The sequence below is a fragment of the Hyalella azteca genome, unplaced genomic scaffold (genome assembly GCF_000764305.2).
Source record: "Hyalella azteca isolate HAZT.00-mixed unplaced genomic scaffold, Hazt_2.0.2 contig7234, whole genome shotgun sequence".
Lineage (NCBI taxonomy): Eukaryota > Metazoa > Arthropoda > Malacostraca > Amphipoda > Hyalellidae > Hyalella > Hyalella azteca.
This window is the reverse complement of record NW_025937362.1, coordinates 1-25,170: the sequence shown is the minus strand read 5'-3', so window position 1 is coordinate 25,170 and position 25,170 is coordinate 1. Positions and strand designations below refer to the sequence as shown.

Genomic DNA, 25,170 nt, shown 5'->3' with positions numbered 1-25,170 from the left:
TACTTTGCAGTGACGGGAAAGTAGCTATCAGAAGCTCTACAGGCTACGCCACATGCAGCACCGTTTCGAAATGAGAACGAGGGCGTGTTTTGCTTACACAGACATCTTTTGATTTGCCATTGCAATCAAGGAACGTGAATGAGAAACAATTTCTCTCAACGATCACTTTCCTTTTTTACTATCCGCCATATCCGCTATATTTTTAGAAATACAATTCGTACGTTACAATTAGAAAATAGAATGAAACGAAAGAAGTTATGCAGATAAATATTAAACGCTGCAGCCGAATTTTCAGTTAGGATTTTTTGAAGTCAAATCGCAGACGTTTAGTTGAGGGTCTACCATGGTACCAATTCTTGTAATTGTTTATTAATAAGCTAATTCCTGTATTATTCGGCTGCCGATGTCCATTTAAGCTTCAAAATTTGACAGCGATTACTGGGTACGTGTCTTTTTTCTAACACGAAGCCCCCCAAAATCTCACGGAAATCTACTCAACTAAGCCATGAAAGTGACGAAGGAGCGTTGCTATCTTTATTCATTTGGAGGAAATCTGGGAACAAACATAAAACTTTGTAATTTTTTCATGTTACGATGAATAATTCTAGAATCTAGATCAACGCAATTGTTCGTAAATGATTTATAAAAAATGCGCAACCTCTAGATGAAAATTTATAAATAAAATTGAATATTGCTCAAGTAACCATTACTTACTTTAATTGAAAGAGATAAGGAGAGGGCAACATGATTAAAATTTGCATGTTGAATCTACGGAAGGATAAAAATTACATAAAGTTCTGTTAATTTCTATTGAAGAGTTTATATACCATCCACTCATAGAAGATAGGGAAAAAACATTTTTATAAATTTTGTTCCAGTAATTAGATAAGGTCAGTAGTTCACTAAGAATTATTATAATTTAAAATGAATTAGAATTCCATAGCATATTCAGGTCAGTAGTTCACTAAGAATTATTATAGTTTAAAATGGATTAGAATTCCATAGCATATTTTATTTCAAGACAATTAAGTATGCTATAGACTTGCAACAGATTTAATTCAAATTCTATAAAGCAGGATAGCAAAGCTTAAAATTAAAGATTATTAAAATGAACGTCAATTTCAAAAGGTATTCTTAAAATGAAAGTAAAGATAAAAACTTATATAACTGATCTATACGCCTAAGAAGGAACTCACAATGAGCGAAAGGCAGAACACGCTTAATGCACATGCAGAGTTGAAAAAGTGTACCGGTATATAGAGATGAAGTACTTTACTAACAGCGTAAGTATTTTAGAATCGCATAAATGTTTCACTGAGTTATTTCATCACAACAAAATTAATCGGTTTTCCCTTTAAGGTTAAACTGGAGGAACAAAGATTGAATTTCTCAAAGAAAAAATGCATTGACAATATTATCCGTATGTAAATGATTGCAAGTAATAAATGCTTCAAATTACAGATGCAACGGAATTCAGGCGACTAATCACGATAAAGCTTCGACTATCTCAATTAAAGTATAGTGGACTTTACATTCAGAGCTGTTTTTATATTTTTATCTTCAACCTATAGAACCGTATACACGATTGAAAATTAATAAGAAAAAAAATTTAAGCTAATTAGTCCGATTAACATATAGTAGAAAATTTGTTGACGGCTGCTATTTAAATGCTTACCAAAATAGAGAGGAATGATCGGCGGCAAATATTCTTATATTTATTATATTAAATTCGAATAATTCAAATTTTCAATGAGCGTTCTGAATATTGGAATTAGAATTTTTCAATGGCAATTGAGGCTCGCAAAATTTTGGTTGGAGGATCGAGTTTCAAAGCACCCAAAACCCTGTATAGTTGGTATCAAGGAGCCTTTTTTTGTTATGCACTAGTATTAACTCATGTGCCAATTAGAGTTCAAGTAAGAGGCAGGGTGTCTAGCAGTTGCAAAATACAAAAGGTTAACGCAATTCAAGTGATGAATACAATAATGAAAAACATAACCAAAGACTCCTAAAGCACACGACAAAGGACTTCGCAGTTGCTGATGCATGCAGTTGACTTTGCTGCTATTTTATACTGAAAATGAAGGCAGTGAAAACCAAACTTTGGCTAAAAATTTAGTTTTTGAGTATGCGCTCTTTGACTTCAACAAGAGCATCGTAACGGGAACGGTACTCTTCTTCCGTTGCCTGTTGATTTTCGGCAAGCCACTCCTCAGTATCCGAGCAAACGTTCATGAATTTGTCCAACTCATCTTCTTCCAGCAGATCTTGGTCCCTCTGCTCGCTAATCAAGTCCTTTAACTCAACGCAGAGAGTCTCCAGTTCATGTCGAGCAGCTGCAAGCTTCTCCCTCTTTTCGTCATCTTTCTGGAATTCTTTTGCTTCGATGACCATTCGCTCGACTTCATGCTTCGGTAGTCGGCCTTTGTTGCATCGGATGACGATCTCTTCGTTGCTGCCAGTGGCTGTGTCCTCAGCAGTCACAGTCAAAATTCCATTCTTGTCGACAACGAAAGTTACCTCTATTTGTGGGACACCTTTCTTAGCAGGTTGGATATTTTCCAAAGAGAACTCTCCCAGCAAGTTGTTCTCGTCACTACTTTGTTGTTCTCCTTCGTACACTTTTATATCCACACCTGTCTGATAATCAACAGTAGTGACGAACTTCTTCTTCCTAGTCGCAGGAAGTTTGGAGTTGCGTGGAATAATTCGGCTCATCAAGTTTCCAAGAACATTTATCCCAAGTGTCATTGGGGTGACATCTACGAACTTTATGTTCTCAATTGTCTTGTCACCAGTTTTAGAAGCTGCGTGAAGAGCAGCTCCGTAAGCAACAGCTTCATCAGGATTGATCGACTGATTGAGCTTGCGGTTATTAAACTTCTCCTTTAGAAGCTCCTGTATTTTCGGAATTCTGGTAGAGCCGCCAGCTAGAACAATCTCGTCGATGTCATCAATAGTCATTTTTGCCGACGTCAAAGCTGCATCAACCGGCTCCATGGTTTTCTTGAAGAGGTCAGAACACAATTCCATCAAACGAGCTCGATTGAGGGATGACTTGAAGTCATTGCCCTCGAAAAGAGAATCTACCAGAATGGGTTCCTTCTTCGACGAAGAAAGATTTCTCTTGGCACGTTCACATGCAATCCTTAGTTTGCTCAGGGCTTTTGAATCGTCTTTGATATCCATCTTTTGTTTTTTCTTGATTTCTTTGCTGAAATGTTCCACCAAACGTTCATCGATGTCGCTGCCACCAAGAAAGGTATCACCACTAGTGGCTATGACTTCAAAATCATTTTCTGTCATACTGAGTATGGCTACGTCGAAAGTACCGCCTCCTAAATCGAACACCAGGATGTTCTGCTTCAAGTCTTTCTTTTGATCGAAGCCGTAGGCGATGGCGGCAGCTGTGGGCTCGTTTAGAAGAGATACGATGTTCAAACCAGCAATCTTACCCGCATCCATGGTCGCTTGGCGCTGGGAGTCGTTGAAGTAGGCAGGCACTGTAACTACGGCGTCTTTGACTGGAGAACCGATGTATGTCTCGGCAATGGTTTTCATTTTTTGTAGAATCATTGCTGAGATCTCTTCTGGTGAAAAATCTTTCGTCTCATTCTTGTATTCAACGCGAAATCTTGGATCTCCAGAAGAAGACTCCACAACATTGAACGGCCAAAGTTCTATACGTTTTTGGATATTTTCGTCATCATATTTACGGCCCATGAGACGTTTGGCATCAAATATTGTGTTGTCAGCGTTGTGCACTGCCTGTGCTTTTGCAGCATCGCCGATGAGGCGCTCTTCATCCGTGAATGCAACGCACGATGGGGTGATGCGGTGGCCCATGTCGTTAGCAATGACCTCCACGCGTCCATTGCGTACGACAGCCACGCACGAGTTGGTGGTGCCGAGGTCGATGCCTATCGCCGGTGTCTGATTTTCCGCCATCTTGTGAAAGCGAGATGCCTAGTAGATGAAGAAAAAAAAGTTTTACAATCATATAATACTAAAGCTAGTAAGAGACTTCATTTCCTAATTCAAGTTTCAATTATACAATGAAATGTCCTTAAAAAACAGGCAAAGTGTCTTTATTCTTCTTTAAAAACTAACCAAAGTCTTATTCCAAGACTTCGGTCCCGAGACCAAGCCGCTAAGAATTGAATGGTTTTGTTGTTTCAAGTATATATTGTTGTCATTACTTTTTACTTAGTTAAGTTCATTATTTGGTAATGGTATGAATTTCTCGGCCCGTTTCGAGTTGCTGCTCGTGTGGCGCTGCAATCTGTGCTATGTGGAGCAACCTTCACGTCTTGTTTTTAGTACCCTTCATTAATTACAATCCCATTATAGAGGATTATAATTAATTAATATGTCTTTTATTGCAACCTTTTAGTTTTATATGGTTGTGTTTTAATTCGGTCAGCACCACAGCCGAGAACGGCTGTGTATTCAATCAAAACCTGACATTTCAATGTAGGATCCATTCCGTTGACTTAACCCTCCACCGCCTGACATGAGTAACCGGAGCAATATTGTCACGCGCCTACTTCCTTAAAAGGATACGTTCTAGTGAGGGCAAAATGACTTGCACTGATGATTGCCGCCACGTACAACTTTAATATGCTCTCTGTTGCGTACAAACGTCCTCAGGTTGCTACACGCAATAGTTTACGTATAATTTAAGTTGAAAGTTATGTTCTCGGAGAGTGACATACGGCAGCGGAGGGTTAAATAGAGATGACCTTGAATTCATCAGAGTGAATTTTAACCTGCATAGATTTAGGTGTTCGATATATGCGCTAGGTTCTATTATGTAGTTTTAGGCATGAACCATTCTGTACTGTAATTATCAGTGATCTATAATGCAGAGAGACATCCGACGTCTGGGCTTGAGACTTCACACACGCATTATGAATCGTGTCATGTACAGAATGGCTTAACACTTAGCCTTTTTTAAAGTGTTATGTACGGTCGCATTTGCTCTCCCGTCTACGTTGAACTGAGGGAATTGTGACGAACCTGGTGTTTATTGAGGGATTATTATTGTTGTTAATAATCTTTAAAACCCGAATGAGCTATTTTAACTCTAGAAATAATTAGGAAATTTCGCTATCTTAGGATCTAGTAGTTACTTGAATATTGTTTAGAAAAACTAAATAAACTAATGTCAGCTCTCCTTATTTTCGTATATTGTAACATAGCTCCGATTTTATTACACAATTCAAGTAGCTTTCTAGCTGCTATTAATGGGGATGAGATCGAAATCTCTGAAATTAATTTGTATTCAAAAACTTGATTTCATACAACTCAGTACAAGAATTATAGTAACAATGAATTCTATTACAAAAAGACATTATTTAAAGGCATATAAGTGCAGGTTATTGACTACGATCAATGTTATCATCTGATGCACTTGTTAATTAGGTTGATTGGGTGAAAGTCTACACTCTACATTCCAGGCTGAATCGATCAATATTCATTCAATAATAAGAATAAAATGTGAGAACTCTTCAAGAAAATCAGAAAAATTATTATATAAAGTAAAAATGACAAAAAATCTCAATTAATTATTTGTTTTCATAGCTTCCTTCAAGCATATAGCCCTCAGTAAACTCTGAAATTTGATAATTTTAAACTGATGAAGCGAAACTAGAAGCGTTAACCTCCTGAACTTAATAGTCCTAAAATAGCTCAGAATGTCCTAATAATTAAAAGGTTTGGAATAGTATAGGAATTTGCAGTGTAAGTAGAGATTAAAATTAATCAAACCGCTGTTTAAAAGAAAAATGAACACTTTTAGGTATGCCCAGGCGCAGCAACAGAAAATGAAACAAACAATAGTTCGAACAAAAAAAGAAATCATGCACTTTAAGATAGGCAGTGATAGAAAATATATCACTATATTTTGAAAGAATATTTGCGATGAACACTATTAGGATTTAGTTGTGCACAATAACAAGCTTTCAACAAGACAGACAAGCTTTCATTAAATCTCGGAATGTTGGGTTTTGAACGGTTACCGTTCGGCGAATGTGTTCTGTTGAAAATTTTGAGTTGTCTTCGAATCACTATAAATTTGCATGGAAAAATCAAGCCATAACTTCTAAATTTAGTATGATATAAAATGATTTCATTTCATGTGATACGGGTGAAGTGAACATTGTGGTTGATTGAATATCAGCAATATTAAGACATTGTCTGTAGGACAAATTAAATTTAGGCCTATTTAAACGAGACACGATGGCGTTGGCATAAACCGCAGATGCTATATCATCACCGATCAATAATCAATGAAGGATCATCACTCTCGTGCTCATATTGCACTAAGCACTTTTGTTAAATATTAACAATTAGATTAGGGTTATTTCATCAAGCGGTAAACTTTCGGTTCCAAAAATGGCGGGAAACCTCTAGTCGCGCCGCTCTGAAGGTAAACTACGTATATAATCCACGCCTACGCTGAAGGAAATTCAAACTTCAGAGGTGAAACTTGATGCAGTAAATTTTCAGTAAGTCAGGAATACCAGAAAAATACCAGATTTAGGCAAATATACCAGATTCAAAATATTCATACCAGACACCTTCTGAAAATACCAGATTTGCGAAATCTGGTATAGAAATATACCATCTGGCAACGCTGATCGTGCCAGGGCTCAGGCTGAAGGTGCCAGACACCACCACACAGAAACGTATAGGTATAACCTTTCTCAATAAAATTAAATAATACACCTCGAAGAAAAATATTTCACAGACAGGATAAACTTTCAAGATACTACTTGAGGTATGAAATACTGCATTGGCCTCCTATTAGCAATAATATATGAAGTTATGAGCTTCTGCAGGAGACAACAGCAATACGCGTTACAGACGAGTCACGAACGACGTTCAGTCGGGGTGTGTTGCGGTTGCCGTCACCTCGCGATGCTTGCTTCACTGAAGGAATTTGACTAAATTATATCGTGTTATTGACCTCATGACTCGATATTTTCTAACTCTGATTACTCATAGTAATATCGATATGGTATTTTTCTTCAGGAAGAGGTTTTTTCTGACAAAAGATTTGAAGCACTTGAGAACCACCATGAAAGTGAAGCGTTCGATTAATGATTTACTACCACGTTCGGCCGGGGTCCAAATGCAGTTTAATCGTTCGACCAACGTCCAAATGCAGTTTATTGAATACGGGATTAAAATAAATTTCTCAAGCTCTGATTGTTAATGCAGTAATTCCTTGTAAAATTATATTCCTAATTATCAATGTGTCAAAAGTCGACAGTCAAGTAATCGTGAGCAGAGGTATTATCTCGGTACCATATTATTATCACATCATATAATTCATATTATAGTGATGTTGGCGCTGGTGAATATGCCTGATGTGGCCTGTCGCCGATTCGTGTACTTTTCGTGACTTGTTCACAGAAAATCTAAATTCCAGCCCTGGGATTTTTTGAGAATTTTTGAAGAAAAAATTGGATGAATATAAATGTCCTGTGTCCTAATATCTTTACTTTGAATCACAGAAAAACCTCCATTCGCCCATGAGCAGTATTATTATTTGATTATTATTGTAAATGCAAAATGTTCGCACCAGAGAAATAACTGGCACTTGATGTTAAGGTTTTAGAACATAATTTATGGTCAAGGGTGTACTGAAGAATCACTCCACTTTACTGCATAAGAACAAATACAAAGGTACAACATGAGTAAATAGTAATTACTTAGAGCATACAGTATTTAAGAAGGTAATTTTAAACCCTGGTCTAAATTTCAGAATCTGCAGATTTGTTGTCAAATTGTGCATCAACGTCGCCGTCGCTAAGGAACCTTCAAGCGAAAGTTGTTCCATCACGTCGAAAAGATCTCAATAGCAGAAGTCCGTCTTTTCCTATTAACGTTTGAAAGTTTATCCTCGGATCCCAATAAGTTGCGAAAGATCTAAAACGACGTTTTTTTCGAGTGTTAATAATCAAGTAGATTATTTAACTATTGTTATTGATGTTTCGGTTTTGACCACGGTTATACTTCAGCATGAATTTCCACGTCGTGACAACATTTCGGCTAGGTTGATTTGATCTGTTCATAATACGAAGTGGTATTCGATCAGAAATCTACATTGTTACACGTCTCAAGTTTTTCGTCGCATGATACAAAGATTCATATGAAAAACTGCCACTTCTACTTCTGCTATCCTACTTCCCGGAACCCACAGCAATATATCATATCGCCACTTGTGGCTTTGCCTTCGAAGTCGTTTTCTGCCAAGCTAAGAATGACCACGAAAAAAAACGAAAGTGTCACGAAAGTGCCACGGCCACGAAAACGGCCACGAAAGTGACACTGCCTAGATCAAACACCAGGACGTTCTGCTTCAAGTCTTTCTTTTGACTGAAGCCGTAGGCGATGGCGGCAGCTGTGGGCTCGTTGAGAAGAGATACGATGTTCAAATCAGCAATCTTACCCGCATCCATGGTCGCCTGGCGCTGGGAGTCGTTGAAGTAGGCAGGCACTGTAACTACGGCGTCTTTGACGGGAGAACCGATGTATGTTCAGCAATCGATTTAATTTTCATCAGAATCAATGCCAAGTTCCCTTGGAGGTGAAATTCTGCTCAAAAACGCCTGAAATTTCTTTTCCCTGACAAGTCAGGCGGCAGAATTTCAGGCGTTTTTCAGCAGAATTTCACCTCCATTTCAGCAGAATTTCACCTCCAAGCCAGGCGGCAGAATTTTATCAGGAGGGTATTCAAAAACTGGTGCCACGTTATGACAAATGCCTTAATATTTACGGAAATTATGTAGAAAAGTAGATAAAGGTCCAGACTTTACTGTAACAATAAAATTATGGCGATAGCTTTGCACGTCTTTTTTTAATTTCAAAACGGTCCTTACTTAAAAACATGCCTCGTACTTGCATCGTCTTAGAGTGAAGTTTATGTTATGCAAAAATTTATACATAATTTTGCAACTGAAAAACATCAGTTCAAAATAAGCCAATTCTGCTGGCAAGTCTACAAATCAAATTAGGATGGGATAAAATTTTGGATTCACGCTCGTAAAATCAATTTAAAGAATCTCAATAGATACTGTCTACGAAGAATTCAAAGTCAGAGAGCGGTGATAAAATCTTGAGATGTTCTCCGGTGAAGAAGAGTGCGGTTTATGGCCGCCCGAGACCCACTTGGCGTACTGGAACACTATGTTCAGTTGAAGGCTTTATTCAGGGCCCGGATGAAAAACGATAAAAAATTAATTAAATATTTAAGGACCACAATTTTGACTTGCCATAAATTCCAAAATTACCTGAAAAGCAGCTATCTTGCATAATTCACCGAATTATGAAAAATGCCGCAATGATATAAATTACAGTCAAACATTTTAATGAAAAACGAAAATTCATTATAATGCACGTTTACATGAATCGTACTTCTTAGAGAACACGTGGTAATTTCCGCTCAGTTGAATCACATGAGGTCAAAAACCTCAGATCTCGTTAGTTCAAAGGGCTATGAATCGACCAATCGGTTTCAACCAAAGACTTTTAGGCAATTTTTCGAGCACTGAACGAAGAGCAATCCAAGTCCAACACGTATAATATATAACTCGAGTTCGGGAGTGCCGAAACAATCAATGTATAACGCGTTTACTTTGAAGGGGAGTGTTGTTCTCGAAGCCTTTGATCACACACAGTTAATTTGGGCTGTTCTATTAGCGGATGCAACTAAAACTCCGGTAATAAAAGAGACTGTTTTTTGAGCCTGCGCTGCATACCAAGTAAGAAAATTTCGGCTGGAGTGAAATCTATTTAAAGATGAGGGATGATTATTTAATTATCCGGGAGCTCCATTGCACGGAAAAATAATTCTGAGCATCAAATTACGTAAGTGTTAAATCACTTGCTTCTAATTAAAATTGCGACATGGAGATAAATTTAGTCCCTCATTCGACTTAATTAAAACTTATCAACTCAATTCATCATTTGAGCCATAGTTCAGTACTCTCAATTGCATTATGTTTATATGAATAATGTCCCTAGATTGCTTGAATAGCAGATTCACTAGAAATTTAAAAGCGAAAAAAACTCCACAAAAATTCAGCATTTCTCTATTGAAAACGTTTCGGAGACCAGCTCCATCGTCAGTTCGATAAATCTAGAACACAAATACAGTCAGAAAATTAATAAAGTTTGGAGTCCAAAGAAAAAAAACAACAACAGAAGTTAAAACCTAAATTTACAGGCAAAGGGCAGAATAATAAAGAAATAGTTATCTATTCACAATTTCTAATGGATAAGAACTGTAGGCAGCATTTAAACTAGGCCTCTCTTTAAAAATATACAATGATTCCAAAATGCGCAGATCAGAAGAACCAGAACTATAAGCTTAAACCTTAAAGTCAGTGTCGGACACTTTGGTGGATGTCCGGAAAGATCCAAGGCGTTCGATTCAGGGCTTATTGGTGTACAAAATTTGTGGTGCACGGCTGCGTTCCCGAGAGCGGTAATAAAATCTTGAGATGTTCTCCGGTGAAGAAGAGTGCGGTTTATGGCCGCCCGAGACCCACTTGGCGTACTGGAACACTACGTTCAGTTTAAGGCTTTCTTCAACCCGGCTAAAAAACGATAAAAAAAATTAATTAAATATTTAAGGACCACAGTTTTGACTTGCCATAAATTCCAAAATTACCTGAAAAGCAGCTATTTGCATAATTTACCGAATTATGAAAAATACCGCAATGATATAAATTACACTCTAACATTTCAATGAAAAACGAAAATTCATTATAATGCACGTCTACATGGATCGTACTTCTCAGAAAATACGTGTTAATTTCCGCTCAGTTGAATCACATGAGGTTAAAAATCCCAGATCTCGTTAGTTCAAAGGCTATGAATCGACCAATCGGTTTCAACCAAAGACTTTAAGACAATTTTTAGAGCACTGAACGAAGAGTAATCCAAGACCAACACGTATAACATAACTCGATTTCGGGAGTGCGGTAAACGGAGATGAAAAAAGGGCCGAAACAATCATGTATTACGCGTTTACTTTGAAGGGGCGTGTTGTTCTCGAAGCCTTTGATCATACACAGTTAATTTGGGCTGTTCTATTATAGTGGATCCAAATAAAACTCCGGTGATAAAAGAGACGGATGGTTTAGCCTCCGATGAATACCAAGTAAGAAAATTTAGGATGTAGTGAAATCTATTCAAAGATGAGGAATGATTATTTAAATACCCGGAGACTCCATTGCACAGAAAATAATTCTGAGCATTAGAGCACGTAAGTATTAAATCACTTGCTTCTAATTAAAATTGCGACATGGAGATAAATTTAGTCCCTCATTCAACTTAATTAAAACTTATCAACCCAATTCATCATTTGACCCATAGTTGAGTACTCTCAATTGTATTATGTTTAGATTTTTAATTGCGCTAGCAAATTAGTCCGGAGTTCCAGGGCTTGATAAATCCTAAAATTTTGGAATCACATCATCTCAAATTCCGTCATTTCTGTAAGTAAAACCTGTAACAAACCCGTATATAATAAAGCTTATGTTATCTAATCTGTAATAGATGACCCTTCAAACCCACATTTTATATAATAGATTGGATTCCCAATAAATCTCGTTTCTGAACACGGACAAAACTTTTTTCGTTTTTAAAATAAAATTTATATTCACCAACTGCAAAAAAAAAACAAATTTCAATTTTTGGTGCACTCCAAAAGAGAGATTTTGTGCTCAAAGATATGGAACCAACGAGCATACATAAAGATGAAGCTACACTGCTGCTGGTCCTCTAATTAACGAGCAGATAAACGGCTCCGAATTGAATTATTCGCTTTAGAACACAGCCTTAACGTTCTCATAATTTGCAAGCACACAATTATCATGCTCACTAATTNTAGAATTAAAAGTTAGCTGTCATCAACTGGGTAAATTAATAATTACAATTTCACATACTGCCAATAACATTGGTATTAATCTTGACTTAACTTAGAAGAACACACTAGAATTCACAGCATCTCGTCAATTTAATTTGATGCGATGAATGAACAGGTTGAACACATCATCGCTTAACAAAACTGAATATTCTATTCACACGAGGATCTCCGTCCCTGAATAGTGAAGTATCAATGTCACTCGTTTGCTCGAAGCGCAAATTAAGTAAAAATTTAAAATAAAAGAAAATTCCAGAAAAATTCAACGTATCTTCATTGAAAACGTTTGAAAATTTTGGAATATAGAGAACATCGGTTTGAAAATTCTGGAATGCAAATACAATGAGTAGTTAGTAAATTCGAAAAAGTAAAAGCTAAATTTACAAATAAACGGCAAAGCAAAAGAAAACTAGGTAAAACCTATCTATTTAAAATTACAAGTAGATATAAGAGCTAAACGCTGAATTTCGACTAGGCCTCAGTTTAGAGTTATATTTCCTGACATAGGATAAATGAGAAAACTAACCCCTTTCTCCGCTCGAAGATTAAGTTAAATTGAGATTAAATTTATTAAATATCATAATAGTAAGCAAGTAACTAAATTATGGTAAAGCAAAGTTTAAAAAACTGTAAATAACCTTACCTTTGCAAAAATTAAAATCCACTCTAACCTGAAACAAGAATCTTATTAATCTTGCCCCTAATTATTATGAAGACGAGTCTAGTAAAAACGCTTGTTGGAAGTTTGCCCGCGATGTGAAGTGATGAAATAACCGTGTTTAGGTTGAGTTAGGAAGCTGCGTGGTGTTGTACACAACAGCGCGTAGCCGTCTCATTGTACTCAATAACTTGCATTAACTGATAAAAGCCATCAATTTACGGAGGATTTACGTAACTGCACATTAGACCACCTTAGTTGTAACTTAGGCCAATGCTCCAGCTAATTAGTAATTTGAGTTCATGACGACTGAGCTTGTTAACAGATTCACCTATATTTTTTGGGTACCATATGGATATATTGTGAATTGATGAATGAGTTACAGAGGCCTTCGTATGCGACACTTTATCAAGTGCGCGACACATTTATCAGAATTAAAGGCCCATACCCATATACCAGTCCCCTTGTGTTGGCGACTCTAAAGTAACGAAAGGTGTATTAATTTATTTTTAATATTCTGCTAAGGCTACAATATTGGATGATATAAACGGCTCCAATCACAAAAATAATGCTATGGAAAGTTCAAACAAAAAATTCAGAATTGCGCTGATAAAAAACGCATTGATGTTAGGGGGCTTGAATCGAAGTTTGTTTAGTTGTGCAGAAAATGGGCTCTTGTCGAGCTAACAAGAGCCCATTACTGTTGATTATGAGGATAAAAATATTGAATTGATCGAAAAACTGCATATTATGACGTTAGTTGAAACAACGGATTGAAAAAGTGTCGAAGATCTCGCAGGTAGTCAATTAAAAAAAAAAAGATCAGTACTCACTGCAGTGAGTGACAGAGAGCGCATTTTCTCGTCTGTCCGTCTGTGAAGTCACGGACGGATGGATGGACATGACGAGCACAATAGCGCCTTTTTTTCATTTATGGAAAAAAGGCGCTATTGTGCTCGTCATGTCCGTCCGTGACTTCACGATTTCGTTGACGAGAAAATGCGCTCTCTGTCACTCACTGCAGTGAGTACCGAGTTATATTTTTTCCATAAATGAGAAAATGCGCTAAAAACATACATAAGCTGAACTACACATCTCGACGATAAATTCCTACTTGAAGTAAGAACCTCTCAAGCTGTGACTGTCAATTGAATTATTAAAATTATAAGCACAGCTTATAGACCATCGTTAATTAGGTACTCAAATTTCGTCACGTGTACCGTGGAGGTAGGGCCGTTGAGTTGCTCTCGCTGACGGCTTTCTTGTTGGTTCTGTTGAATTCCGTCACGTTTTGTCTTCGGGCCGACGACGTAGCGAGAAAATTGTTCCCTGCGACAAGTGTTTCACTGATCGCGTTTGTTTACTTTCCATCGGCTACAGCCGGCTGGACTAATCCCGGCAAATCTGTTTGCTTTGCTCAAATGAGATTTGTTGCCAACGATCTTGACTTTCTCGTCGACCGTCCAGGAGGAAAAGCTCTGAGATTTGTTCAGTTCGAGCTGCGCTGTCGTCTTGCTTGTCGAAGAGGTCCGTTCATTAGTCATGTTAAGTACGCGAAAAGCTATAAATTTAATGAAATTCTTGTGAAGCGAGTGTAAATGAATCCAATTCTTACAAAGCGAGTGTTGATTTCTTATAAAGCGGGTGTTATTTAATAAAAATTTTATAAACGGTTGTTAATTAAATTGTTATAAAACGGGTGTAGATTAATTGAATTTTTATGAAGCGGGTGAATAAATTAAATTCTTATAAAACGGATTTTAATGGATGGCTTTTGCTATATTTGACGTTCGGGGGAAATTGCTTTTAGGTTTTATTGAGCTCCAGTTTCGTGACGGCTTGTTTTGCTCCGTTTTGCCGGTCCAATAAAGTGCGTGTCTAGAACTTAATTTCATTGAGGAATCCAACAAGAAAGAATGGAACTCATTTCCTACAGCTCAACCAAGGAAAAATTCGATCATCGGGCCTTGCAACGCCAGCCGAGACTGTTACTCGTGAAGCCCCATAATTTCGAATGTGTTGTTCCCAGACCGTGAAATCACTAAGCTACTTTTTTTGGGTACTATCAACCAAATTTGTATGGTTGAATATATTACTGGTAATTATGAACAGAAATATAGGTCATTGAAACAAGTATAGCTTGAAAATCAGGATAACATGAGTGAAAACAATGATCGAGACAATGTTTATACTTTATTGAAACAAAATAAACGTATAGCTTAGACCCACAAATCAATCACAGCTTTGCTATTTTTGCAGTGAAATAAATAAATAAATAAATAAATAAATAAAAGAGGTTAATTTGGCATCATATAATCTTGTACTAGTGGCACCTATAATTTCATGAGCAGAATTTTCAATACGCGTGTCTCAATGCTTCGCTCCAGTGGATGCTTCTAATAACTGAAAGCTTACCAAAAATTTTAGGTGTTTTTTTTCAGTCCTGCTCCTTACATCAGTGCATATTTTTTAGCTCATATTCAGGTTATCTAAACCATGTAAATCTATAAAACTAGCAACAAATGTTACACAATAATTGAATTTGCCCAGCGTTTTTCCCGTCGAGATTGCTCCCCGAGGAGGCACGCATCTTTTTCCGATGAAGCCGCCGCGTTTGGATCTGATGTTGCTCCTAAATTTTGGGGTGCTCTAGATCCGGGATTATTTGGACCAATGCAGGAAATCTTGTCGAAATTATATGCACGCGGTCAAGCTAATTATGCACTTAGCCATGTATAACTTGACGCAATAAATTGAATAAACGGCATAACGAATAAACGAAGGAGTTACGAATACATGTATTTAACAGGTGAGTACCATAGACTAAATAACGCTGGCACAAACTTTATTTGGCTTAGCCAGGGGAGGGATTAAGACGCATTAGGATTTTTTGCTTTATTCGCACCTCAAAACGCAGTGGATCTGAAAATAATGACTATACAAAGGAATAAAAAACTAGCTAAATATGATAGGAAATTAACAATATACCAAATATGACCACAATGACATATATGGCAATAAGGAAGAAACTTCTTAAATTCATCACGAAGTTAACTTACGTATGTGCTTGGCCCTACTTTCCTGAATCAGAATGAAAGATTTTTTCCACCTCTGAATTTCCGTCCCTAATACATTGAACAGTCTTACTAGCACACAGAGTGATAGCTGCGGGCTAAACAAATGACAAAAATAAATGAACGTGAATAAACATATAACAGTCATGATATTTCTCAAGTAATATTTCAAAGTAGTGAATTTAGAATACTGAAAAAGGGCATAACACCGAATAACCTAGTCATCGTACGCCGAGATAAGGGACTGACGTGCGAGACGTAGCGGATAATGAACGGTTCCTAGAATGTTGCCACTAGGTGCATGAAAAAATACACATAAAGAGAACTTAATACTAGACAGGAAAATAAATCCTGTTGCACAGGACACTAAATTTAATTGTTAATGATTACGTGGAATGTTTGCATCTAAAATGCATCCAAGAATCATTTACACATTTATCCTAGACGTTTTCATGAAAGTGAAGAAAGCTTTTTTCGCGTAAAAATTAATTTATTTATAACATCTACATAATTTTAGCCGAAACTGGCGCATTTGTACATGTATACATGTTTTTCTAATTTTTACGAATAAAACTTATTGAAAGAAATATAAAATAAATAGGATGTCAGCAATGTATTTGTTGAGGATCCATATAAGTACGAGCAAGAAGATAAATAATATACGTTTAAAAATTACTTTTTAAAGACAACACTCCTAAAGAATTCAGTGTCTTCAATGTTAAAGATGTACAATGAATTTCTCATTTTATTTTCGAATATTAAAAAAAAAATAATTTTTCAATTTTTTTAATATATAATTTTTTTTTTCAAAATTATTTAATCTGTCAATTGATTCATGCATTGCCTCAGACTTCGCAGAAGTGTGCAAAAGTTCAGATCAATTGGTCAGGTAAAAGTGTGTCAAATATCAGTCATAAGATTTGTAGCTGACAAAATTATTTTTTCAATTTTTTAATATTGAAAACAAATTTTTTTTAATTTTTAAAATCATTTATTTTGTCATTTGATTCTTACAATGTCTCCAACTTTACGCAAGTGTGCAGAATTTCAGATCGATAGGACAAGTAGAACTGGGTTAAATTTAGATAATAAGATTTGTAGCAGACAGACAGACAAACAAGAAGTGAAGTTAAAGAGAAGTGTTGTAAAAAGACGAAAAAGCCACCACGTAAGATTAGCTTGTATCTCATAGATCCAAATTTTCAGAAAATCTCGATCGTTCCATCGACTTTCAAAGACTGGAAAACCTTTTTCAATTTCGTCTACGAGGGTCGATCAACAAAGTGACCGAAAACCTCTGCTTCGATGAAAAAAAACTCGTCGGATCAAAACTGGTCCGACATGAGGAGGATACTCAAAAAAATTGGAATGCGATGTTATATTTTGCTAAATCAGACAAAACCTGAACCGCTGACGTGGCCAAATAACTTACCCAGCTATAACATTGATTCTTATGCATTAATGTGAAATTTTAACTTGTCAGGTAATTCTAACTTGGTCAGCTAAATAATGCAGGTCGTGGAGAAGTTTTGATTAGTAGGTAAAGCATTTAATGTTTATGAAAATAAAAACTTCGAGTATGAAATTCGAGTATTATATGATTTTCAAATATTATATGGTAATCATAAATAATAGGATAATCATATGATTTATGTATTGAGACTAACAAAAAAGGCCAAGAAAACTGTCGTTTAGAATCGATTTTCGAAGTGTATGATACATCACTAAGTGCGCTTGACACTGAGAACCTGAATGCTGCATAGTGAACAATTGTTGTGCGATAACAAAGTTCACAATTCATCAAAATTTCAGAACAAAATTAACGCAAAATAGTTTCAACAGTCTTCTTTCAATACGAATTTAAGACCTCATTTATTTGGTTTCGATTTTTTGGGAGGCTTTCAAGCCATATTATTGCACCACAGTAAATCTAACAAAACCTTTTTAATCAAAGATATTTCAAGCAGATAATCAATTTGTGTATGCCAATAATTAAATCTACACCTGGGTAGTAGTGTTTTTCAGAGTCTGTCGACCTGCTACCTTTAAATTCGTGAAGGCGAGCTTTTCTTATTACTTAATCCTGGAAGCTCGGCCGACACGAACAGAGTTCTTCTGCCCAAGAACTTATTTCAGTTTCTGTGTTGCTGCACAGAAATCCAGTCTCATCACTGCGATGTCTGTAGTGGTCAAATATTCAGCCAATAAATGGGAATTATTCACCAGGTTTGGCTAGTCGAATGATCGAATGTCAACAACCAACAACATAATTTTCAATAAGCATTGTTCCACAGTCTCAGATGAAAATTAGACTAATAATTAATTGTAGTAAATTAGTCGAATAAATATGCCGCAAACGAATATTGACAAATCTCTTTGCTGAATGAGGTCTCTCGATACAATGATGTATTAAATGCACTCGAAAGCATAATAAACCAATTTATTAATTAATTTAAATATTTGATCTCAAATAATAAATTGTGATTTATTTCATGCGAATTACTGTTAGAATTAGAATTGCGGCGAATCCTTAATATTTAAATGTAGTCGGTTTGCGCAAAGAATAAAAAGTATCATTTAAATCTAAGTGCCATTAAAAAATCTCCATTAGCCGCCACCAAAGGAAGAGATCAAGATGCGAATTTTTATGCTGGCTATTTAACAATTTTTTCACGCCGTGAATTTCTCATTAAGAATCTTCCAGATGCGCTGAGTAACAAAGACGTCTAGCAGCTGCTGTTAATTGTGATGGCGGCTGCGGCTGACGGCGCTCTACTTCAGCGACGTCGTTGACGTCAACCACAGAAGCGCACAACACGCTGAAATCACGGGGGCTATTTATTGTATTATATACCCTGGTAGCATAACAGTATTGTAAACAATTTAAAAATCTATTGGATTAATTATTTTTTGCAAATTTTCGAGCATTGCAATGAGTTCTCCACGAAGCGGCGCCCATCTATGCCCAGTCGAGTTTTTCTTCTAGTTTTTATCTCTGAACGCAATGTTATGTTTATTTTTAGTATCGTACAAGTTGGTTTTTAAATTTACATGGAATTAACATTTAATCCCGTAAGCTGTTCATGTGCATTTTCGTCTTAACAGACAATTGACACGGGCCTTCAGGTAAAGTATCAGCTTCAAACACAATCTAGCCATCAGAAGCTCAACAGGCCGGCCCGAAATGAGAACGAGCTGCGTGCATCGCTTACACAGAAGACTTTTGATCTGCCATTGCAATCAAGGAACGTGAATGAGAAAGCATTTCTTTCAACGATCACTATCCTTTTTTACTATCCGTCATATCCGTTTAATTTTTAGAAATACAATTCGTACGTTACTATTAGAAAATAGAATGAAACGAAGGATGTTAAGCAGACAAATATTAAACATTGCAGCCGAATTTTCAGTTAGGATTTTTTAATATAGCGGTTTCAGTGTTAATTAGGCCGTAGGCCTGTCACCGGTTCTTAACATTGCAGAACATCCACAGCTTGTTGCGGGCTTGAACTCGCAACTCACTGCTTCAATTTTGCTTTTGCTTAACCGCCCGGCCTCCTCGCCGATTCTGACCAGATACTGTCGCACAGAGCTGGGATCGAACCCGCACCTCTCTGCTCCAATCTTGGTACCTAATCGGAACTTTAACCACTGGGCCACCCTGCCCTAACCACTGGGCCAATTCAGCAGGTCAAGTCGCAAAAGTTAAAGTTGAGCGTCTACCATAGTTCATTTTTTGTAAATGCTAATAAATAAGCTCAATTCTATATTTTTCTGCTGCCGCTGTCCATTTAAACTTCAAACTTTGAGAACAATTACGGAAGACGTGTCTTCTTGGAACAAGAAGTCCCCAAAATTTCACGGAAATCTACTCAACTAAGTCGTGAAATTGACCGAGGAGCGTTAATCTCTTCGTTTAACTTTAATTGGAGGAAATCTGAGAACAAACTAAAATTTTTTCATCCTATGATGAATAATTCTGGAGCAACGCAGTTGTTCGTAAATGATTTTGAAAATTTGTGGTTACCTCTAGATGAAAATTTATAAAAAATGAATATTGTTCAAGTAACGATAGCTTACTTTAATGTAAAGAAATATTGTCAGATTGTAGGTGCAGAAGGATAAAAATTACATAAAAGTTATTTTCATTTCTATTGAAGAGTTTATAATACCATCCACTCATAGAAGATAAGGAAAAAACATCGTTATAAATTTTTTTCGGGTAATTAGACAAGGTCAGCGGTTCACTAAGAATTATTATGATTTAAAATGGATTCGAACTTCATAGCATATTCTACATCACGACAAAAAAAGTATGCTACAGATTTACAACAGATTCATTTCTAATTCTATGAAGCAGGACAACAAAGATTCAAATTAAAGATCATTAGAATGAACGTTAATTTCAAGACGTTTTCTTAAAATTGAAAGAAAAGAAAAAAAATTATATAGAAAGGCAGAACACGCTTCATTGCACTGAATTAAAACAGTGTATATAGAGTTTAAGTAGATTAGATTAAATAGTTAACTACAGCGTATGTATTTCAGAATCGCATAAGATTTTTGCATATTATGCGATTCGCATAACATTTCTTCGCACAAGATCGCATGTTATTTCATCACAACAGAATAAATTGGTTTTCCTTTTAAGGTTAAACTGGAGGAATAAAAAATGGAATTTCTCAAAGAAAAAATACATTGACATTATTATCCGTAAGTAAATGAGAGCATGTAATAAATGCTTAATTATGCTTCAAATTACAGAGTTCTGAATATTGGAATTAGAATCATTCAATGGCAATTGAGACTCGCAACATTTTGATAGGAGGATCAAATTTAAAAGCACCCAAAACCCAGTATACCTGGTATCAAGGAGCCTTTTTTATTACGCACTAGTATAAACTCAAGTCCCAATTAGAGTTCCAAGCAAGAGGCATTAGCACTAATCACAAATGCAGAATGTTATTGCAATTCAAGTCATGAATACAATAATGAAAAACATAACCAAAGAATTCTAAAACACACGACAAATGACTGTAGTTTTTTGTTGATATTTCATATTGAAAATGAAGGCATTGAAAACCAAGCTATGGCTAAAAATTTAGTTACTGAGCATGCGCTCTTTGACTTCAAGAAGAGCATCGTAACGGGAACGGTACTCTTCTTCCGTTGCCTGTTCATTTTCGGCAAGCCACTCTTCAGTTTCCGAGCAAACGTCCATGAATTGGTCCAACTCATCGTTCTCCAGCAGATCTTGGTCCCTCTGCTCGCTAATCAAGTCCTTTAACTCAACACAGAGAGTCTCCAGTTCATGTCGAGCAGCTGTAAGCTTCTCCCTCTTTTCGTCATCTTTCTGGAATTCTTTCGCTTCGGTGATCATTCGCTCGACTTCATGCTTCGGCAGTCGGCCTTTGTTGCAGCGGATAACGATCTCTTCGTTGCTGCCGGTGGCTGTGTCCTCAGCAGTCACAGTCAAGATTCCATTCTTATCGACAACGAAAGTTACCTCTATTTGTGGGACACCTTTCTTAGCTGGTTGGATATTTTCCAAAGAGAACTCACCCAGCAAGTTGTTCTCGTCACTACTGAGTCGTTCTCCTTCGTACACTTTGATATCCACACCTGTCTGATAGTCAACAGTGGTGACGAACTTCTTCTTCCTAGTCGCAGGAAGTTTGGAGTTGCGTGGAATAATTCGGCTCATCAAGTTTCCAAGAACATTTATCCCAAGTGTCATTGGGGTGACATCTACGAACTTTATGTTCTCAATTGTCTTGTCACCAGTTTTAGAAGCTGCGTGAAGAGCAGCTCCGTAAGCAACAGCTTCATCAGGATTGATCGACTGATTGAGCTTGCGGTTATTAAACTTTTCCTTTAGAAGCTCCTGTATTTTCGGAATTCTGGTAGAGCCGCCAGCTAGAACAATCTCGTCGATGTCATCAATAGTCATTTTTGCCGACGTCAAAGCTGCATCAACCGGCTCCATGGTTTTCTTGAAGAGGTCAGAACACAATTCCATCAAACGAGCTCGATTGAGGGATGACTTGAAGTCATTGCCGTCGAAAAGAGAATCTACCAGAATGGGTTCCTTCTTCGACGAAGAAAGATTTCTCTTGGCACGTTCACATGCAATCCTTAGTTTGCTCAGGGCTTTTGAATCGTCTTTGATATCCATCTTTTGTTTTTTCTTGATTTCTTTGCTGAAATGTTCCACCAAACGTTCATCGATGTCGCTGCCACCAAGAAAGGTATCACCACTAGTGGCTATGACTTCAAAATCATTTTCTGTCATACTGAGTATGGCTACGTCGAAAGTACCGCCTCCTAAATCGAACACCAGGATGTTCTGCTTCAAGTCTTTCTTTTGATCGAAGCCGTAGGCGATGGCGGCAGCTGTGGGCTCGTTTAGAAGAGATACGATGTTCAAACCAGCAATCTTACCCGCATCCATGGTCGCTTGGCGCTGGGAGTCGTTGAAGTAGGCAGGCACTGTAACTACGGCGTCTTTGACTGGAGAACCGATGTATGTCTCGGCAATGGTTTTCATTTTTTGTAGAATCATTGCTGAGATCTCTTCTGGTGAAAAATCTTTCGTCTCATTCTTGTATTCAACGCGAAATCTTGGATCTCCAGAAGAAGACTCCACAACATTGAACGGCCAAAGTTCTATACGTTTTTGGATATTTTCGTCATCATATTTACGGCCCATGAGACGTTTGGCATCAAATATTGTGTTGTCAGCGTTGTGCACTGCCTGTGCTTTTGCAGCATCGCCGATGAGGCGCTCTTCATCCGTGAATGCAACGCACGATGGGGTGATGCGGTGGCCCATGTCGTTAGCAATGACCTCCACGCGTCCATTGCGTACGACAGCCACGCACGAGTTGGTGGTGCCGAGGTCGATGCCTATCGCCGGTGTCTGATTTTCCGCCATCTTGAGAAAGCGAGATGCCTAGTAGATGAAGAAAAAAAATATTACATCCATACAATACCAAAGATAGTAGGGGACTTCATTTCCCAATTCAAGTTTCAATTATACAATGAAATGTTCTAACAAACACCCAAGAGAAACTAATAAAAAAAAAAACAGGCAAAGTGTCCCTCACTTCAATCTTCAATAAAAACTGACCAAATCCTAATTTCCAGTCTTCGGTCCCGAGACTGTTAAGAATTGAATGCCTTTGATGTTTCAAATACATACAGTAGTCATTACTTAGTAAGTTTATATCTTCTAATGGTATGAACTTCTCGGCCCGTATCGAGTTGCAGCTCGTGTGGCGCCACAATCTGCGATATGTCAAGCAACATTCATGTCTAGGCTCTGAGTTCCTTCATTAATTACAATCCCGTTGTATAGGAGTGAAATATGTCTTTTATCGGAACCTTTTATATGAGTGTCTTTTAATTAGGTCAGCACCACAGCAGAGAACGGGTGTGTATTGAATTAAAACCTGACGTTTTAAATATGGACGATTACCGGTGTCTTAAGTGAAAATGACATTGAATTTATCAGGCCCAATTTCAACCTGCATAGATTTTAGGTGTTCGATATTCGTGCTAGGTTCTATTATGTAGTTTTAGGCATGAGCCATTTTGTACTATTATTATCCGTAATCCAAATCCATCGTACACAAAGACATCCGAAGTCTGGGCTTGAGACTTCTTTCACACATTGTTAATATAATCCTAGTTGTTGAATCAAAGTGTTATGTATGGTCGCCTTTGTTTTCCCGTCTACCTTGAACTGAGGGAAGTGTGGCGAACCTGGAGTTTGTTTGCGGGAATTTTATTGTTGTTAATAATCTCAAAAGCCCGAATGAGCTATTTCAACTCTAGAAATAATCCAAATAACTAAACCAGCAGGAAGTTTCACCATCTAGTAATTAATTAAATATTGTTTAGAAAAAGCCGAATAAACTAATGTAGGCTCCTATTATTTTCGTATATTGCAACATTGCTGAGACTTCATTACACAATTCAAGGAGCTGCTATGAATGGGGATGAGATCGAAATCTCTAAAATTAATTTGTATGCAAATATTTGATTTTATACAAGAAGACATTATTTAAAGACAGCTAAGTAAAGGTTATTGACTACGATCAATGTGATCTTCTGATGCACTTGTTAATTAGGTTGAATAGGTGTGAGTCTACAGGTCAGGGGCTATGTTGATCTATTGAATACCAAGAATAAAGTGTGAGAACTCTACAGTAAATCAGAAAAATCATTATCCAAAGCATAAATCACCCAAAGGGGAAAATGTTTCATTAAATTATTTGTTTCATAGCTTCCTTCAATCAAATAGCCCTGAGTAAACTCTGAAATTTGATAATTTTTACCGGATGAAGCGAATTCCGAAAAGTTCTAGAATAGCTCGGAATGCCCTTGTAATAAAAAAGTTTAGAATGGTATAGGAATTTGCAGTGTAAGTATAGATTAAAATTAATCAAACCGCAGTTTAAAAGAAAAATGAACACTTTTAGATAGTCGCAGCAACAGAAAATGTAACAAACTATTGTTTTAACAATAAATCATGCACTTTAAGAGTCTAAGATATGCAGTGATAGAAAATATATCAATATAGTTTGAAAGAATAGGTACTTGCGATGAACACTATTAGGTGTGCACGCCTGCACGGTAACATAGCCAACAAGCTTTCAACAAGACAGACAAGCTTTCATTAAATCTGCGAATGTTGGGTTTTGCAAAACGGTTAGGTACATGTCGGCGAATGTGGTCGGTTGAAAATTTTGAGTTATCTTCAAAGTTCGAACTTCGAATCACTATAAACTTGCATAAAAAAAATCAAGCCATCACCTCTAAAATTATTGATATAAAATGATTTCATTTCGTGTGATAAGGGTGAAGTGAACATTGGGGATGATTGAATATCAGCACTATTGAGACATTGTCTTTAGGAAAAATTAAATTTATTTAAACGAGGCACGATGGAGTAAACCGTAAATGCGATACCACACCATGATATAATTTTGCTGAATAGGATATAAATTTTCACGGATTCACGATGAATCGAGTAAAAAATGTCGAGAAAATCTGATTTTACGTATACTATGGCTAATGATATGAAGCCATCGAAGAATCGAAGTTCGATAGTTATAATCAATGCAGAGCGCTGCAATACTGTAGTCTGAAGACTGAATAGAGCACCATAGCATACCTATTTAACAACTGAGTGAAGTCAGTACTTAACACAATCATAGACAGCATCTCAACTTCTCAAGCATAAATTAAATCAATTTCTCACATAAAATAACAAATATCTCTGAAAAAACTTACCCAATATTCTCGTAAACTTGACACAGATTTAAGAACACTCCACTCGCAGCCGTTCTTCTCTTTCAATGGCTCTCACAATCGTTGTTATCATGCCAGGGCTCAGGTTGCAGATGCCAGACACCACCACACAGAAACATATCACCTTTCACATTGAAATTAAATGATACACCTCGAAGAAAAATATCTCACAGACACACGATAAA

At 36.9% G+C, this 25,170-nt stretch overlaps 2 protein-coding genes across 2 annotated transcripts; both read right to left on the bottom strand.

The window, feature by feature from the left end:
- Positions 1-987: 987 nt before the first annotated feature.
- On the bottom strand, positions 988-3,948 carry LOC108674383 (heat shock 70 kDa protein II-like). Its single transcript, XM_018162322.2, has one exon. It carries the CDS (start codon positions 3,946-3,948, stop codon positions 2,116-2,118), a length of 1,833 nt encoding a protein of 610 aa, XP_018017811.1. The 3' UTR covers positions 988-2,115.
- A 16,493-nt stretch (positions 3,949-20,441) lies between these two features.
- On the bottom strand, positions 20,442-25,161 carry LOC108674381 (heat shock protein SSA2). The gene is made up of 2 exons (XM_018162321.1): positions 24,968-25,161; positions 20,442-22,622 (listed from the first exon to the last, which is right to left on the bottom strand). The coding sequence occupies exon 2, from the start codon at positions 22,602-22,604 to the stop codon at positions 20,772-20,774; it is 1,833 nt and encodes a 610-aa protein (XP_018017810.1). The 5' UTR covers positions 22,605-22,622; positions 24,968-25,161; the 3' UTR covers positions 20,442-20,771.
- Positions 25,162-25,170: the final 9 nt, after the last annotated feature.

Bases quoted from the DNA above. Each gene is read 5' to 3' on its own strand.
- LOC108674381 (XM_018162321.1), bottom strand. From the start codon at position 22,604: ATGGCGGAAAATCAGACACCGGCGATAGGCATCGACCTCGGCACCACC.
- LOC108674383 (XM_018162322.2), bottom strand. From the start codon at position 3,948: ATGGCGGAAAATCAGACACCGGCGATAGGCATCGACCTCGGCACCACC.